This window comes from Globicephala melas, chromosome 21 (genome assembly GCF_963455315.2).
Source record: "Globicephala melas chromosome 21, mGloMel1.2, whole genome shotgun sequence".
Taxonomy (NCBI): Eukaryota; Metazoa; Chordata; class Mammalia; order Artiodactyla; family Delphinidae; genus Globicephala; species Globicephala melas.
The window spans coordinates 20,652,545-20,672,342 of NC_083334.1; the positions used below are offsets into that span (position 1 = coordinate 20,652,545).

The 19,798-nt window shown below is 38.3% G+C and overlaps 1 protein-coding gene across 2 annotated transcripts in view; it reads left to right on the forward strand.

Annotated features, from left to right (window-relative positions):
* DLC1 (DLC1 Rho GTPase activating protein) overlaps positions 1–19,798 on the forward strand; it is a 398,279-nt gene that overhangs the window by 207,068 nt on the left and 171,413 nt on the right. The window contains exon 1 of one of the 2 annotated variants that reach the window (XM_060291418.1): positions 16,656–16,887. The exons of the other annotated variant lie outside the window; for it this stretch is intronic. Coding sequence (XP_060147401.1) covers positions 16,749–16,887 — 139 coding nt within the window. The 5' untranslated portion in view covers positions 16,656–16,748. Of the gene's footprint in view, positions 1–16,655; positions 16,888–19,798 lie in introns of those variants that run through there. 2 annotated transcript variants of the gene reach the window in all.

Genomic DNA, 19,798 nt, shown 5'->3' on the forward strand with positions numbered 1-19,798 from the left:
CTTTTCATACTGGCTTCTTTCACTTACACATATGCATTTCAGGTTCCTCCATGTCTTTTCATGACGTAATAGCTTGTTTCTTTTAAGTACTGAATTAACATTGCTTTGTCTGGGTATACCACAGTTAAAGGTGCTTATTTAACACATTTTTAGTGTAAAAACTTTTTAAACTCATTGATCATAAAATATATTACACAGTCCACTTTTGTTAACTTTTATCCTTTCTTCTTTAGGCAAAAGTAACTCTCTTCTCTTAACCGTTGATCATGATTTCTTCATTTCTCTCCTTCGGAATTCTCCAAGTTTTTAAAAGAAAAATACTACTACTAAATATGTTATCAACAGCTGTTATTTGCTGTGTACCTACCTTGCCATCTCTGAGATGCTTCCTCTGCATTATCTTTAGTACACACTAAGCTCCACAGTACATGACTCTCTCTTGCTCCAAAGCTGATGCTTTTTCTACCTCTTCCTACCTAACAGCACCATTGATTCTAATAAAAGTATGACCAAAATTAATAAAACTGTAATAATTCATATAGTTTATATGATCTACATATTTCTGCCCTTATGCCTTTGCTCCTGAAGTTTAATGTCCCCCAAATACTCTTCTATTATTTTTTTCTCCAAATGACACGCTTCCTTCAAGGATTCGCTTGAGGGCCTCTTTTGCCCAAGGCCTCCTCAATTGCTCTTCTCTTGGATGAACTCTTCCTTTGAGTCAGACAGATTTCACTGCTCATTTTATCTTCTGCCCTGGAAAGGGGCAGCCTATGTGCACTGTGACCCCCCTATCCTAACCCATGACCGGAGTCCACTGGACTGGGGGCAGGCGGGTGGGGTGAGGGGCACATGTGACTCAAGGTCAGAGAAAAACTGAGTGACCTGACAGGTGGACAGTCTCCTTCTCTCTTTCTTTCCCTCCTCCTCGTCCTCTTCCTCCTCTCTCCCTCTCCCTCTCCTGCATATTATAATCCAGACAGACTCAATCAACCTGCAACAAGTGCTTTGGCTGAAAGTTCACATATAGTGTTAGGTGGAGTCATAGAGAAAACCATTCTGCAAAGAGGAGTGGGATAATGGGACAACTGAGCCAATAAAGTAAAGTTAGAGACAATGCAAACTAGAGAAAGAGATGGAAAATTTAGCTGCATCTGTCCCAGTGACTCCCTAGGTGTCAGCTGCAACTCTCAGGAGGTCCCTACCCCACACCTGCAGGGTATCTCTGTATCCTCACGCCTCAGGCTTTTAGTTAGACCTAACATGAAAGAGTTCCTTGCACTCAGATGATTAGACATCCTTCTCCAAATTCCTATTGAATATAATTAGTATCAAAAATAGTCTGTCATTTAATTTTACCTGTCTTACATTATTTTCTGCTTCATATATATATGAAGCCTTCAAAGTATGTTATAATCAGCCACAGTGAAGAACCATGGCATATTTTGGTCTCCTGTTTATAGTTTACTCTAAAAGATCTAACAAGAACTACATATATAGTGGATGTTCAATAAAATTATAATTTTTCACAGTTATACTGCCTTTTTAGGCCACAGAACTATATCACTACTTTGTAATTACCTTTCAGCCCATAGAACATGTCTCCCCTCTTTCAGCCACCCTCAACCACGTCAACACCATCATATCTTGTATTTACCTTTTGAAATCACTTAACGTCATCCTGACCATGCCATTTGGTTTTTAATGTGCATTGTAAGTTGTTTCAGTCAAGTGCTGTTTCCCTCAACAATTTCATATTTTCAGTAGACTAGCTTCACATTCTCTCATTCCACTAAATGTAATTAGTAAGATATTAAATAATAAGAGTTAACAATGTAAAACCAAAAGAGGAAAGAATACAAACAAACAAATGATCAGGGAGTGAGACAGTTGATACATTTTTTAAAATAAGCTGCCTTTAAAAGAAAAAAGTCTGAATTCTACTAGACTTACTTGTATTTTATGACTTAGCACTTTTTTATTTTAAAAAGTCACCTACGTTTGTGGGATGTGGGGGCATTTCTATGACTTTTTTTCCCCTAAGACCACCAATGACTGCATTCCAGCTGCAATGAGGGAAACAGTAGCTTTCCTCTGTGCAAAACAAAGTTCAGCCAGGTGACTGGAAGGGGGGATATAAGGATTTTCTTATTTTGTGACTTTGGTGAATCGAGGTGCCAGCTTATTTATTATATCATGAAACCGTCATTGTTTTGTAATATTTTTGAGCACCAAATCTGGGGGCCTTTTAAAAAAAGTCTGATGTGTGGCCCTGACTCTGAGACGGCAGTCATCGCTCTGCAGCTAATCAGGAGCCATGCTTCCAGATGGTCCCTGACAGCAGAACATAAACAGAGCAGTGACCCTGCCATCCTCACATGCAGGCAGCGCCCTGGCCTTCTGTGATGTGGACACAAGGACTGTGACAAAGAGACGTTAGAAATGTCTTTCGCAATGGAGATATCCGACACACAGACAAATACCTTCAGGCGTTCCAAAGGCGCTCCCATCTGGAATGGAAGCTAGTTTTTAAAAAATAACTGCAGATCACAGATAGCAAGACTTTTTCCTAGAGGAAACAAAATATAAAATTTCAGCAAAGGAGGTTTAGTTAGATTACATATAGAAATTAGAAGGAAGCCTTTTTTTTTCCTGGTAGAACTTAAGTGAGCCAGGCTGACAGCACAGATCCATAGGAAGAATTCCACATCTGGAAAATCTTTGCTGCATCTGTGGTAGGTTTCCAGCCTCTTGCTCTTTCTTTACCATTTCCCATGACTTCAGCTTATCTCCTTTCTGTTTTCTTTAGTGAAATTATTTAACCCTTAGGGGTTTCAGGTTTTTGTTTTGTTTTGTCTTTAAGAGGAAGGAGAGCAAAGGAATATCTCATAATGTTTTTGTGATTCTCTAGAATTTAGCCTGGTTTATATTTGTTTAAGTGTCTGCATAAGTGATATAGACGTTAAAAAATATATATGTGTCTGGTCAATTCTATGGAATTATATTTTAGAAATACCTTAGGTAGACAGTGCTTTGATTTTTATTTTAATAGATTGAATACTGGTGTTAATCTTACAATTTGGGAGTCTTATTTTGTTTGCCTCAAATAATAGATGTTAATATCATAGAGCACAAAGAAATAAAGTTACATATTCGTATCATAGAACTCATTTATACCATATTTAATATAATTAACAATAATAGTTATGATTGAATCTCACTGAATCCCCTCCTAAGCCTTAAAAATGTTACATGGCTTAGATGTTTGGATTTTCTTTTCTTGTCTGTCCTTACACTTTCTCTTAGGGGTCTCATCCAAATAAAGATATGTCTGCACACTCTCCAGCCCTAGTTACTCAGCCAAACTACCCACCTCATTTCCAACCGCCCCTGAGACTCCATCACAGGAATGCCCACACTCTCCACATCCTGCACTTTCTACTTCAGTGTCTTTGCTAATACTGTTACCTTTTCCTAAAATTTCCTTTTATACTATCTCAAATTTCTGTATATACCTCCTCTTTGAAAGCTTCCAAGATTTCCACTACTCTGAAATGAGCCCTTTTTCCCGGAACTCTCAATACTATATTTGAAGTTCTCACAAGGTTTTTATCCTTTTATGCCTTTTGTTATGATTATTAGGGCTTATTTTTTCATATTATATAATAAAATCCATGTCTGATTTATCTTTGAATGTCTTATACATAAAGAACATTTATAAATTTTCTGCTTGAAAGAAAAATGGAGTTTTTAATTGAAAGTAAAAGCATACTCTCTTAATGTAAGATTTGTTAAAATGTGCCTCAAATTTTTCTAGAATATTTGTTTTAAAATGCAGATACCTGGATTCCTCCACGCTTCCTGAATCAGAGTTTCTTAGGCCCAAGAATCTTCAATGTAATCTACTCTCCAGGGAATTCTTATCCACACTGAAGTTTAAGGATCATTGCTTAATGTCAATGAAAGCTTCCCATTTATTCTTCTTCCACATGCATATAAATTTCATTATGTACTTCAGAGTTTGTACTGCATAACAAAATCCTAAGGCTTAAGAAAAATTATCATGACACTGAAAGACTAGAGAAATGTCATATTTTATAAATATAATCAGAAATATTTCTGAATGTCTATTTTTACCAAATAGTGTGCAGGGCTTATAAAACTGTTTAAGACACTAGCGTCAGAGAGCTTATGGTAAAGGTGAGAGAAAAGATACACACATATGAGAAGTTGATTGAACAAGCAAAGTAATCAGAGATGCCCTATTGTGTCATATAGTTTCACATATTTGCCACTAGCCAGCCTACTCATTGCCTAATCAAACAAAAATAACAGCATTTTAAAGCAGTGGAAATAATTCCAGATGCAGACATGATAGGAGGAGATAAAAAGAACAATGACTGCAATGAGGAGCTAGAGGTCCTGGTTGTTCCCTCACTCACATTTGATAAGGAGATGTTTATCTGGACCAGGTTCTTGTTTTAGATATAAATTTCTCTACAGCCCTACACCCCTCTCCTCCTCTCACAGAGCTGACCTTCATCTTGGAATCTCCCAGCAAGTATTAACAAGCACTCCATAACAGGAATTCCAACCACTGTGAGATGGGGGGGTATTTGGAGGTGAAGGAATAAACTGTGCAGTGGTGACTCTGAACAGTCAGATGACAGAAGGCCTGGATGACTTAAGGAAAAGGAAGAGATTTCAGGAGTGAAGATGTTCAGAGAGGGAAATGGAAGAATGACACAAACAAACATACCTTATTTGCAATTTTGGAATCCTAGAAACAGCCCAAGTGACACTGAAAAATCACTACCATATATTGCTGACAACTGATGTAAATATTATAATTATTTAGTAAGTCTACAGTCTTCAGCTTCCCCTCAGTGAACCCTATTATCCCTACTCCAGGTTAATCCAAGTCCAGGCAAATGTCAGCCCATTCTTACCCTCTTTCTCTCTCTTCCTTCCACCAAAAAGCTGAGGGCCAGGGTTAAAGGAGGGGAAGGACTGGGAACAGGTGATGTCGATATATCTTGCTTTTCCTGCCTCTTCTGTTTAGTTGGCTCAGGATTTCCTTGTTCTAGACCTTGAGGACACATCCCTTGAGAATGCCTCCAGACTGCTGGGCAAGATGAGTAGCAACAGCTAAGTGGTAAGAAAGTCAGGAGATTCTAGACATTCAGCTGAGAGAGGTCACCTGGGCTGGAGTGATCCAGAAAGGATCTGGGGGAACAGAAAGCTGTGAAAAACTGGAAAGGACGATCTGAGCCATTTCTAGGCAAGGAAAATGGTATTGGCAAAGTTAGGCTAGTGGGAATGCACAAGGCACCGTGATGCAATGGTGCAGCCCAGCCAGCAGGAGCACGGAGTTTGTGTTTGGAAGGAGAGAAGACTGGAAAAATGGGATGAGTCCAGACTCCAACAGGCCTCAGAGAGTAATTATAATTTTCACTAAGAATAGTCAATCTTTTAAAATTAATCAGTGGTATTAACCCAGCTGCAAAGATCTAGACATCCTTATTCTTAACTCTTTATTAAGCAGTTTAGAAAAAGAGACAGAAATGGTTTTCAGTGATGAGCTACAATACCAGAAACCCATTAGATAGCAACTGTAGTCACTATTGAAGAGGACTTTTAATATGTATACATCACAGTGGATTTAGTGAAGAGGTTAGAAAAAAGTCAGAAGATTTTGAATTATGTTTTTGTTTTGATGATACACTTTTGAAACTTGGATTCTGCTTTATTATAATTCGACCATTGCTCATGATAATAAATAACAAGTGACACCATTAAGATAAAAAAGAGATAACATATGAATTTAGAGAACTAAAGAAAAGAGCTGCTTCTAAAGATTTTAGAGCAAATCATCCTCCTAAGAAACGCTAACCATTTCTTAAAAACTAGCTAGATTAAAAGGAGGCTTACTTTAAAACAATCATATTTTACACTAACTGACAAAATCGCCTGATCTGTTTCCTACCATCATCCATCCTCTGTTTTTCTTCAAATATTTCAGTTTTGGATGTTCTTGCATCACCGATGATCTATAGTCTTGGTGGTAGACATGAACCACTTACTGTGCGTGAAATTTCCAAAGGCAAAAAATACTTCCATTTCCTTTAATGTTTTTTTTCAATTTCCAATTTGAGATATTAACAATTCTTCCCATGTTGCTTTATTTGTAAGCAACAAATAGCAAGAAATGTGCAAATACTGACAATTGTTTAATTCAGCGGCTGATTAAACACTTCACAAAACAGTGTTTTACTTTTTCTCTCTATGTAGATACAAGATAGCTGAAGTATCACCCCCTTGAAATACTCAAGCAATCATTTTCTCTAGATGTGTTATACATACATTTAGAGCAGGGTTTCCTAAACTATTTATGGTGACCAACTGTTTTTCAATCTCTCATGGACACATATCATTTCAAAATATAATGAAAAAAAGAGTGCTAGAAAAATAAAATTGGGGGGAAAACACAAAACAGAAAAAAATAGAAGCCAAAGTATGTTATCATTAGATTCAACAGACATAGAATTACTCTGTCAAACTACTACAGCTGTTTCTAAATGCTTCCTCTTTATTTCTGTGCTCATCTCTGACCATCTGTCCAGACCCTGACCGTCTGAACAGATGGTCAGAGATGGCCACACATTGTGGCCACTGGCCACACATTGAATAGTCTCAGAGACCAAGAAGCCCAAGGCAACAATGAGTGTGAGGGGAAGTTAGGGTCAGAACTTCCCAAGTCTCCAATTCATGTTTAGGGAAGCAGTGCAGGAACAAACAAAAGAAAAGGAATTTGTCCAAAAGAAGAACTTGCTAAAAACTCCACTGCCCTTCACCATCTTCTTTTTTTCCTTCAGTGGGGACCAGCTCAACCTTCACTTCAGATGCCCTTTTTCAGTGAAGTTTGCACACTGTCATTTCCTGTACCGCTTAATTTATGCAAATGACTGCTAATGTTCATCTCCCTTAATTCTACCATTTTTTTTCTCAAGGCTTTTCTTTTTTACTTTCTTCTTCTGACTTGTCTTTCTTTAGCTTTTTGTAAGCCAGTCAGAAGAGTAAGAGTTTCACTTTTTTCCTTTTTTCTCTCTTCTTGTTTAAAATGTTCAAGAAGAGATTTTTGGCTTATTTTTTATCAGGAAGAAACCATATGTTCTTTTGCTGACATTGTTAGAAAAATGCCTGTTCACTTAAATAAGCATTTTTAAAAGTTCCATTAGGTACGCTGAAAAGGAATATATGGCCACACAATTAGGATATATTATATCCTAATATAATAGTGCAATTCAATAATAAACTATCATTATTGAGTTGAAATGTTTTTATTGTTTTGGTTACTAACATGCCAATACTAATAACACTGCATGAAATGATACTAATAACTATTCATAGAATAAGCCTTTCATGATACTATTCAAATCCATTTTATTATTGATCACATCTGAAGTGCCTTATTATAATTCTCTTATATAATTTGATCTAATAACACAGCACTGGGAATGTCATTTCTGTATGTACATACTCCAAGACAGTGATCATTCTCTAAGCAGCAATTCCGTACCCACCTCTCTGTGAAGGCGTGTATCTGATTTTCAGAGAATTCAGAGTTCTGATGATTTGCTTTTGTCAGAGAATTTTCAGCAAGATCAAAATTTGAATACTGAGTTTCTATTTCCCAATTCTATCACCTCCATATGTTCTGCAAAACGCTTGTTCACAAAATCCACTGATTTTTTTTCAGTTGGATGGTTTCTTTTTTGCTCTTTTTGATTTGTAGAAGCGCTTTATTTATTATAGAGAGTAACACTCTATTGGTTACTTATGTTGCAACTATTTTCCTGTTTTCCAATTTGCTTTTTTTCATTACCCTCAAAAAATCCCTCAGGTACTTTATAGCATATCTCACCCCGCCTTCACCCCCATTCCTAAACTCTGGCAAGCCCATCTCTGTCACTATAGTCATGCCTTTTGTAGAATTACCTATAAATGGAAAAAGGTGCTATATATATTCTCATACAAGTATTGTGTAAACACATGTTACTATTTCTCTTGTGTTATACCCAGAAGGGGAGTTAGTTGGTAAGGGCATATTTAACTTTATAAAATACTTCCAAACTATTTCCAAATTGGTTAAACCATTTTATATTCCCACCAGCTGTGAAGAAAAATTCCAGCCGCCCCATATCCTCTCCAATACTGTACTTGGTATGGTTAGTCTTTTTAATTTTAGTGTGTAGTGGTATTTCAATATGATTTTAATTTTCATTCCCCTAATGACTAATGAAGTCAGTCATCTTTTCATGTACTTACTGGCTATTCATATATCTGCTTTTATAAAGTGTCATTTCAAAACTTTTGCCCCTTTGTTAAAGTCTGGTTATTTGCCATTTTGTTATTGAATCATAAGGGTCCATTATATATTCCGAAAACAAATTCTTTATTAGATGTGTTTTGCAAATATTTCCTCCCAGCCAGTGGCTTGACTTTTTCTCTTCTTTGCAGTGTTTTTAAAAGAACAGAGGTTTTTGTTCCATTTTGTTCTCTCTCTCTCTCTCTCTCTCTTTTTTTTTTAATGATTCATGCTTATTGAGGCCTAAGAAAGCTTTGTCTAACTTAAAGTCACAAAATTTCTTCTACAAGTCTTAGAGTTTTACTCTTCATATTTAGATCTCTGGCTCATGGTCCATTTAGAGCTAATGTTTAAGGTGTGAGGTAAAGGTGGAGGTTTATTTTTTCCCATATGGTTACCCAGTTGTCCCAACAACATTATTGAAAGAGATTATCCTACCCCATTGTCTTCCTTGGCTTTTTATAAAAAATCAACTGAACATGTGGTATGGACCTATTTCTGGAATCTTTATTTTGTTCCATTGGTCTATATGTCTGTCCTTAAATCAGTATCACCCTTCCTTGATTACTGTCAATTTATAGTAAGTCTTGAAATCAAGTAGTGTAAATCCTCCAAAATTGCTCTTCTTTTTCAAAATCTTTTTGGTTCATTTAGGCCCTTTGTATTTCCAAATAAATTTTAGAATCAACTTCTCAAGTTAAAAAAAAAGAACCTTATGGAACTTTGATTGATTCTGTGTTGAATCTATAGATGATTACAGAGAGAAATGATACCCTAACAATGTTGAATCTTCAAATTCATGAACATGGTATATCTCTCTATTTATTTAGGTCTTTAGTTTCTCTCAGCAATGTTTTATAGCATTTAGTGTACAAGTTTTTGTATACATATTTGTTAAATCTACCTCTAAGTATTTCATATTTTTTAATATCATAAATGATATTTATTTTAATTACAATTGTTCATTGCTAGTATATGGAAATACAATTGATTATTGTATATTGACCTTGACTCTTGTGACCTTGTTAAACTTACCTTTTATTTCTAGTTAATCCAACTAGAGATTAATCCATTTTATTGATCTTTTCAAAGAAACAGATTTGATCTTCCCCATTGTTTATCCATTTTCCATTTCCATGATTTCTGCTTTTATCTTTATTATTTCCTTTCTTCTGCTGGCAGATCCAGAGGAGCCATTTTTCTGCCACTAATTTAGCCCCACTACTGAGGCATGACTCTTTTGGGGATTTCACCCAGTGCCCCAGATTACACAAGGTCTCTTCATGCCAGCTGGTGGGAACAGAAACTAATCCTAGCCTTGTGTGACCAGGAAGTTATCTGCCTACTGACTTCCAATACCTCTTTCCTCGGCTTGGGAGAATTCCTTCTTACACCTGTGCCAATCAGTATTCAGTCAAAGCTTTGGGGAGATCCCCCTGCAGATCTGCAGAGCTCACTCTCTATGCCGCTCCCTTTGACCTGCAAATTCTAGCTGCCTCAGTCTCCATGAACTCTGATCTTTTTCACCTCAAGACTGCCAGGTTATGTTTGGTTTTCCTGTTTCTACTCTGTGGCCCAGAAACTTCTCCCAGGCAGTAGGTTGGGGCAGTATAGCTCATCTATTTGTTTTTTTTAACCTTCTTTCAGAGATTACAGTCCTGCATTACCTATTTTACATTTTCTGAAAAACAGTGTTTTGTATTTGTGTGTGTGTGTGTGTGTGTGTGTGTGTTGTGTTTATGAGCAGGATCCCTTCATGGACAAAAGCTAAGTCAAACTGTAAAAGAGTTTTTTTACAAAAACATTCAAGCCTGTTAGTATTGGCAGTGTTTTGGGTCTTGTCACAATATATGACATTTATTGGAAGGGTGTAATCAATAGGTTATATTAACATAGACAAATATTTGGATTCCTATTTCATCTGACTTTGAAATTATGCCTGAATGTATATGCTTGATATACCATTCAGCCATCATCCAAAATTGCTTTTGATTTTATTATTAGTGTAGCATGTTATTTGAGGTTATTGTTGATTGTTATAATCCAGAGGATAATCCTATCTGGCATTCTTTACCGAGATTTGTGGCAGTGGACTTACATAAAGGTAAAATAAAACATTTGAATATTTTATTTATTTCTCAGAAGGAAGTCTTATAATTCAGAATCAGCAAGAGGTTATTTTTTTTTGTCCCAATCTCAATAGAAATATACATAAAATAGCTAGTATGAATTGAAATTAATACAACTTAAAAGCAATTCAAGTAGTCATAATATACTTCTGAGTAAGCAGAGAAATCACTGTAATTCTATGTCATAATGCTAGACTCCTTTAATTAATAACATACTGGAATTTTACACTGAAGAATGAAGGATAGGAAACTAAAAGGATAAAAGGAAGAATTTTAAATTAAAAGAAAATGAAGAATAAGAAAAAGGAAATCATTTTCTCTGAGGTTTTTACTGTACCTAAAATTTATGGTACCATTATTCCTATTCTTTTATAAGGAAATATAAATTATAGATGCATTATTTCTTTAGTCTTAGTATTGGTGAGGCATCCTTGTTTTTTCTATAGAAATTAAAAATATTTTAACCTTCTGAAATCATAACATAGAAGAAAATCTGAAATTATTACATTAAAAAAATTCTGGGAACATCATTACTTCCTCTTCCTATTCCCTAGTATCTTTTATTTCCTGTCTCTTTGCCAAAAATTCCAGTATAGAAAATGAGTCAACTACAGAAAATAAAAAAGAAATAATTGAGAAAGGAGTAAACCAAAATAAACAAATGAACAATTCCAAAGAAATATATTCAAAGCCACTTGAAAATAGCTTGAGGAAAGGATAAAAATGGGCAATTAATTTACTAATAGTTAAGATTCTGTTGAGGTAATTTTTAGAAGTGGAATGAGACCATCTAGCCCAGTAGAATTATTTAACCTTTTTGTTCCACTTCAATAGGAGAGGCCTTATCCTGTGTGAGTCTGATATTCACCAGTTCCATCTTCTGCTCTGGGCCAGAATCAGCGAACTAGTCAATCCCCTCTTTAGCAGTTGTGAAAATGCTGTCTCAAGATCACAAAGCCGTCAAGGGGCAGGACTGAAATGAAGCCTGTTTCTATCTTAGTCTGTTTTGGCTGATTTTACAGAATGCCATAGACTGAGTGGCTTATAAACAACAGAAATTTATTTCTCAGTCTGGAGGCTGGGAAGTCCAAGATCAAGGTGCAAACAGATTCAGTGTCTGGTGAGGGCTGACTGCCTGGTTCATAGACACCATCTTCTTGCCGAGCCCTCACATGGCAGAAGGGATAAGAGAGCTCTCTGGGGTCTCTTGTATAAGGGCACTAATCCCATTAATGAGGACTCCACCCTCATGACCCCATCACCTTCTAAAAGCTCTACCGTCTAATGCCATCATATTGGGGATTAGGTTTCAACATATGGATTTGTGAGGGGGGACACAAACATTTAGTCAATAGCAGTTTCCTTTCTCACAAGCAAGGTGAATTTTCTCAGCCCAGGTGAACTTTGTTTCAGAAAGTATAGATAGTAATGAGATTCCATAGTTGAAAAGGAAATAAAGTATTGTTGCATCAGTCAAGAAGAAAAGGAAGTCTTTCTCTCTTTCCTTATATTCACTTCCTGTTCTATTACACCCTTTCCTCTTCTACATTTATTCAACACTATGCCCCAAACAAGTTGATTTTACTCTGAAAGATAGTGTGATATGGTATATATCAGTAGTTGCAGAGAAACAGTCTCTGAACTTCTTTGATCACTAACTCCCGTCAGTAAAACTTTCTGAGCATATACACTTATTTATAAATTAGATCATAAATCACTATACTTATATCCTTTGCACATTTTACAAAAATAGAAATATTTAAATAACTATATACATAGATACAGATTCTAAGATTTTCTTCCTGCCTTCTAAGGAGGATTTTGTCTGCCCCCAGGTCAGAGATCACCAATTTGAAGAAAATTGTCATTGTGGTCTATTGGTCTATCAAGCATAAATAGATACCTAACAGTGTACACAACCTTGACTTGAGCCCTTTGAGAACATTTGAGTTTGTCACAAAAGAGATTCTCAACGAATTCAGTGTAACCCTTAGGGTCCCAAATGCAGAAGCAATTAAGAAATAAAGTTGCCAGAGCAAGTGTACTAATGATGGTCATGCTAACTAAACAAATTTCAAAGTGAAACAGTCATTGGCAGCATGTAATCTACATGCTAGATGTTGTTCACTGGGGCAAACAGAAACCATTTACACCTTCCCCAGAATTTCAGAAGCTTCATATTATGAATTCTCCTTGTCATGGGCTTCTGGATACCTACCTAATGGAAGAGAACTCCCTTTGTGGAGTTACAGCCCTTGAGGCCAACCTGTAGGGCCAGGGTAGACACTGTCATTCACTAAACCAGCTGTCCTGTTGCAGGGGCTGGATCACTCACAAGACTTAACCAAATGGAGTTTTAGTAATTTCCTTCCTGCACCAAAGACCTAGATCCATGCATGGCAGTGACTCTAAATAAACATTCCATTTCCCTTCATTATTCACATTGTTTTGAAGGAACCTACCAGAACTTCAGGTAATCCTAAATGTTGTAACTGCTCCAAAGAAGGCATAAATAAGTTACATCAGCAAATGAGAGTGGTCATAAGGCCCAAGTGGATTTATGTTATACGGGCTTGGAAAAGAAGATGTCCCTGTCATTAGATCGAAGCACACAGTGCCTAGAAACACTATAAAATTAAAAGTTTTGTTTGCAGTAAGAAGATGAAATTTATAAATTAGACAAAATTAGATAAAATCTGTAATACATTACCAAAGTGGGATGATCTTCTTAGATGGACAATACTAGAGATGTACTTAAGCCAGAATCTCTAGCTTAGTATACTGACAAGAATCTCTGCTCTCCAGGGATCTAGAAGAGTTTGCAAAGCTTCCCCAGGTCAGAGGGCAGCTCCACCAATGGCTGAAACTAGCCCTTTATCACAAAAAGAAGGCTCTGAAAAGCAATCAGAGCATAATGTTGCTATTCTGACTGCTCTTAAAATTCCCAGTGGGATCTTGAAAAACACCAAATGACTTCTCATATTCCCACTCCTCCCATCTGCCAAGCTGAGACCGACACTAATTATCACATACTATCTTCACTTCTCACAGTTACAGGAGATTTGGATTATCTCAAATTTGTAGAAATAAAACTTGGGGAGTTATTCTATAAACAGTGAATTCTGAAAAGCACTTTTTCTGTGTGGAACATTTCTAACAGCCAATAAATGCAGACAGAAAACAGAAATAAAAATAATTTAAAATTGGCTGTCTATTAGAATGGTTTTTACACTATACCCATGATATGTGGCCAAGATTCATCCATAAGGACTTGAAATAGCCTCACAATGAAATTTGGATTTAATGAGTTTTTAGAAATGAGGGACCAAGTTGCCAGCCCCACTTTGGGCTATGGTTAAATCAATAATGAAAGCCCACCTTGCTGGAAAACATTTAGCTGTGTTCCTCCTCTCCAATCATCGATCGATAAATGTTACATTTATGTTGGTAAGTTTCCTTTTTTAAAAGACATAAAAACCTTTCAGATAGCTTAGGTCATTCTACCTAATGGAACTTGTACTTAGGATAAGTAGATTTTTTTCCAAGAAGCAAAGTACTAGGAGTATTGTCCTGGAAAGCGAGTGCTGCAGAGGAGAAGGAGGGTCATTTGGGAACACTTTGGAGCTCAGACTTGAATGCTCCATCCTTAGACAGTATGTGTTGACTTGATTGTCTTGGTTCTCTTGACTCATTGCCCTTGAGTTTCCATAGCTAGCATCACCTAAAGCTCATCTGAAGCTCAGGCTTCTTCCTCTATACCATGGGTCCAGCGGTGATTTTATTTGGGTAAGATTATGGAGCTTTGGCCCATAGCTTAGTATCAACTGAGCCTGGATAGTTTTAATGAGTCATTACCATCACTATCATTCATTTCTGACCATTCAAATTGATTGGGGGGCTAATGAGCTTTGGATGCAGACAGTTCTGGGTATGAATCCTGGATCTGCCAATTACTATCTGACCTTTTCTCTCTGTGCTTCAGTTTCCTCGTCTCTAAAGTGGAGGTAACAACACCGATAGTGGTCTGTATAACAACAATAGTGGTCTATATACATGAGTCTATAGCCAGTGCTAGAAGAGTTTGTAGTACATCATAGGTGCTCAGTAAATGCTATTTCCCCTTTATTGCTTTCCCTTCCTTTCTGCGTTTGGGTATAGAAAATCTTTGTGCCATTACAGTCAGTCACTTTGCATGACTCAGACAATCAGTTGTTGATATCGGTGCTCGGAATGACTGTATGCCCCTGACTCTGTCATAGTTCTAGAAATTCAGGTGAAGTCAGTGCCTAAGACGATTTAGGAATCCGGGCTACCTTTTCCTTCTTTGTGCTCCTTTGCACATGCTTCGATCATAGAACAAATCACACTATTTTGAAATTATTTGTGGCCAATGTGATTCTTCCTCCTCAGAGACAGAGCCAGTGTCTTATTCATCCTCAACATCCCCATGCCTAACACAGTGTGTGGTTCGCTGCTAGTGCTATGGTTGCCTCATGCTGCTCCTCTGCAAAAGGGGTCCACATAGACCTGTCCTGGTCCATGTGACCAGGAAATGAGTCAACCTGCTTCAAGGTACCCAGACTTCTTTGAAGGAGAAACACACACACACACACACACACACACACACACAGACTTTGGGTACTTCGCTTTAAAATGGACCCGGGTATTAGGCAGTCAGATTTTTTGAGATTTTATGGAGAATTTTCCCTTGGGATTGGCTTCCACAGGCACAGAGGTCTACACGCCTCAGCAGCTGGTACTTATTGCCTCCTAATCTATGTCCAGCCCAATAATAAGGCAGAGAAGTAAGTATCTACCAGAAGCACGTTGGTAGAGCATGAACAATCTGGAAACAATACAGTTTAGGACACATGGGTTACTAATAAGCAGTGGTACTAGTGTTAGTTGTAACTCATGAGCACAATTGCACTAATTTAATCATCATCCTTTGAATAATTCAGCTGTCAAAGTTGATGGGAAAGAGGATGCACGCTGTGAAAATTTGGAGACTGAAAGATGATTTCATGTATAAAAATAATTATGATAATCATTAGCATTTGCGTGGTGCCGCAATGCTTATGAAGTGCTTTTACAGCATTATGTAATTTTGCAAAGGTGACGAACTAGCCCTTAGATACTATCTGATGCCATAATTAAGCCTCCATGCCAAACACTGAAAATTATAATATTGTATTTAGGGGACAATAAAAAAAAAGAGAGGATTATTAATGCATTGAAAGGTAAAAAATCAGCCAAATTCATTGGCAGAGAAATTGATTCATTTGGCATTTTGGAAACTCAAGAACATATCTTGTAAAAGAAGCAGTAGGCCAATATTTTGATTTCATGGTGCTTGGCACTACTTAGTTTTTAAATTCTTTTGGGCAGAATTTTTGATGTGCAATTATAACGATGAAGTTTGCTTACTGGGAACCAAAAGATTCACAAAATCAGGGGACATTTGATCCTTATTTAGAATTATCTGATGAAACCACTGAATGTAAGTAGAAGCATAGTTAGAGGGGAATTACGAGGAGCTGATCAATATTAAGTTTAAAACTCAGGTGTCTGCTTCCTAGCCGGAATCCAGACCGATGTGAAGAACGTTCATTACAGCCTATCTCCTTCCCACAAACACGACTAAAGGTTGGACTTTGTCCCGTAAACAGCCCAATCTGAAAACACAAGTGAGTTGATAAAACATAAATGTGAGTGAGACTTATCCTTGAGAATGGAAGAGAACCCTACCTGCCACCCCTCCTCCCCCTCCCTCCCTTTTCTGCCTCCTGCCCGGCCTTTCCTTCAAAACTGCAAGGGGACCTGGCTTGCCAGGGCAGGGGGACACGTTATTGACCAGAGCATCAGCCGAGCTCTACCAAGTCAAGTAACTGGATTACACAGGAAGCGAGAAACATCTAGACAGCCACGAAGGCAGCTCGAGAGCTGCGCGAGGGTGTCGTGGGCTCATTTGTAAGCCTTTCCAGATGTGGCTGCCGCGCGGGCCTGGCGGCCGGCCAGGCGACCGCCTGCAGTCGGCGTTCCCTGGGCAGCTGCGCGAGCCCAGCCGCAATGCCGGGCTCCTGAGGGCGCAGGGCTCGCGCGCGGCTCGCTCGCCCCCGGGCCCGGCGCGCACGCAGCCCGGCCGCCTGGCACGGCGACAGCCCGCAGCCGGGGAGGGACCTCCGCAGGAGCGGCCCCGAGGGATGGTCGCTGCGCCAAGGCTGCGCTAAAGTCCTCTGCAGCTGCGGCGGATGGGGGACCCCGAGGCCAACGTGATGGCGCGGCGCCTGAGAGCCCCTCTCCGGAGGTCCTTCAGTGATCACATCCGAGACTCCACGGCCAGAGCCCTGGATGTCATTTGGAAAAACACCCGAGACAGACGGCTGGCAGGTGAGGGGTGAAGGGTGGAGGGTGAGGACGAGAGGTTTGAAAAGCAAAACAATGAAATACACAGGCACAGTTATTAACTCGGATAATTCATGATCTCATCAGCTGGATAAAGTTCATCACTGTCATGGCAATGATTTCAATCTCCCTTGTTCTGGGGCTTAACGTTTCTGGAGTGGGTTTGTTTTTTGTTTTTGTTTTCGTTTTTTAACTCCAATGCCTCTCTGATTTCTGGTCTTGTTATTTCTAGATAAGGTTTTATGAGAGGTTTTGTGGGGTTTTGTTTTTTTTTTTAACCTTGAAAAGAAAAGCAAGGTCCTTTGAAATGTCAGGAAATCAGTGGTGATGAACACCACCAGGCAAAAGCACCGAGGTCTGTTCGGCTGGTGAGGGTCGGCTGTGGAGCTTGTCTGGCGGAGGTGGCCTGGCGCGAGCAGGAGAGGGGCCTGGGAGGCTGAGTGGCAGGGGAGTGATGTGCCCTGCCTGGTGAAAGCCTGCTGGTATTTCCTCTGGCAGCCCGGGGCTGCTCTGAGGTCCGAGAGGGTGTCAGGTATGCTAGAGGCAGGCGTTTGAAATATAATAAAACATAAATACAGTGTTCAGTTCAAACATTCTAGGGCTCATGTGACAGCCACCAAATGGCAGACTGTTTGAAAGGGTACATTAAGGAAAAGGGAACTTCTGCTTGATTCTGGTATTAAGAATATTCATAAATTGATTAAAAGAATAGCATCCCGCAATAAAAAAAAAAATCCTCTCCGAATCCAGGGAAGGTACCCCAGTAGTGTTTAATGGCTCCTTGTTTGCTAAGTCTGTATACTTACGTCATTTGCATAGATGGGTCAAAGATTGTGTTTTCTTAACCTTCTTGGTTAATCCAGTTGTTTTTCCATATATTGAATGAAGTTCTGAATGGTTAAAAGTATTAGATGTGGCCTCCAAGTGTCAGTCCAGATTTCCGTGCTGTGTGTTCTTGATAAAAGCCCATTTAACTTAGACCTAATTGTCCTGACATTACTTGAAGAGGTGAAAGTTAAGGTTTGTGATTGTGATAAAGCAGGTTAGGAAGATAACATATCTTTGTAGGCTATAAATTTGTCCCAAATGCTCATGAATATCTTTCTCTTTCTTAAACTAAACCCTATTGCCCAGGACTGGGAGAGAGTAAACAATGTCAAGCCTACCATAAGGTAGGGGAGAGAGTAAACTATTTTAAATTTAATCATTTTATTATAGCTTTAGAGTAAAATGTGATACCTTAAAGAAATCCAACTTTACAATAAGTGGGTTTTAAGGTAGATTTAAGGGATAGCAATTTCCAGTTGGCCAGAGGAAGTTTAAGACATAAGATATGAGAGTATAAAATTCATGACTGTAATTGGTTGAGCCTTGGACAAAAAATAAAAATTGTTGCTTCATTGTTGTTTTTCTTGATAAATCCATCGTCCCAAATGGAAAGAATCCACAAATAATGCCTTATTAAAGATAACACAAAAATATCTTATTGTAGCTTGGTGTTTTGATTTGAGACTAAGGTTGATTCAGTCTTGCTTCCCAGACCTCCTCTTAAATTTTCATAAATGAAGAGCTTTTGACAGCTGTTGACCTCTTTAAAAAAAAAAGATACTATCCCTGGAAAGTTGCTGTCTCTGCCTAGTCAGTTATCTGTTATATATTGAGGATCTGTATGGAGTCCAAAATATAGCACTGAATGAAGAGCACTTAGAGAAAAATAGTTACTTTTTACATGTGATGAAAAATTAAACATTTCCCCAGCTCTAACAGCAAGTAGGACTTTTGCTTCAGGTCCACTGAAGGAAGAAATTCTTTGTATTTCCAGGTTTCTCTAAGACAAATATGACCTCTTTGGTGATTCACACAGTAGAATATCCAGACATGATACTTGAAAAGAAAGGACTTTGGCTACCACAACTGCCTCTGATTACTGGGGACTTGGACTCTTTCTGTGTTCTCTCTTATCCTAGGCTCATAGCTCAATCAAGTGGAGACCCATCTGGTGCACATCCAGACCTCAAGACAACTTACTTCTATCCTTTCCCTCAAACTTCTCCTCTGCACCCCACCCTCTCACTGGACAAAGGCTAAGTATTAGCTGTTAATTATCCACAAAAAGCCACTTCTCTAAACATCAGATCCAATCTTTATTTTACATCACACCACTTTGCCCTCTCTTGCAGAATGGAGAACAGTAGAAAGTCCAAACCTCCTGCTGCTCTTATGTTGTGAAATTAATGAGATGACAGGTAAAACATGTTTGGAAGCCTCTGGAGGGAAATACTTCTGTTAATAGTACCTGGAATGTTGTTTCCATGATGATTGTTACCTTGATGACTTTCACCAAGTTTCTCAAAAACTAACCTGAGATTTCAGTTTCTTTCAGAGGTTTTACCTGACTGGACTGTTTGGCCATGGGACAAAGTTTTGTTTCCTTGTTAGGTATTTTCTCTCTCAATCAGTTTACCTCTCTATTTTTCTCTGTCTCTCTCTCTTTCACACACACACACACACACACACACACACACACACACACCTACATAACTTAGAAGTTCCCAGTTCTTCTACCCCAAATTGTGTTATGTACGCAAACCATCATTTACCTCTGCCTGCCTTAAACTTCCTTATGTATAAAACAAGGATTCCGTCTGTTATTTTTAAGGATTCACAGCCTTATATAAACAAAATACAGAATTGCTGCTAGGGAAAGGCCTTCTAGTCATGAGGAGTGGTGGAACAGACTGTCTTAATTGCATCTTCCTTTATATGTAATTGTTATGTTCTGCCTACCCACAGCCCACAGGGGTTCTCTTACTCCTGTTCCCTCTGCAACCATTATTCCTAAAAGCATAGGATGGCACTGTGTTTTCAGGCAATAAGAACTTTGAGGTTAACAGTG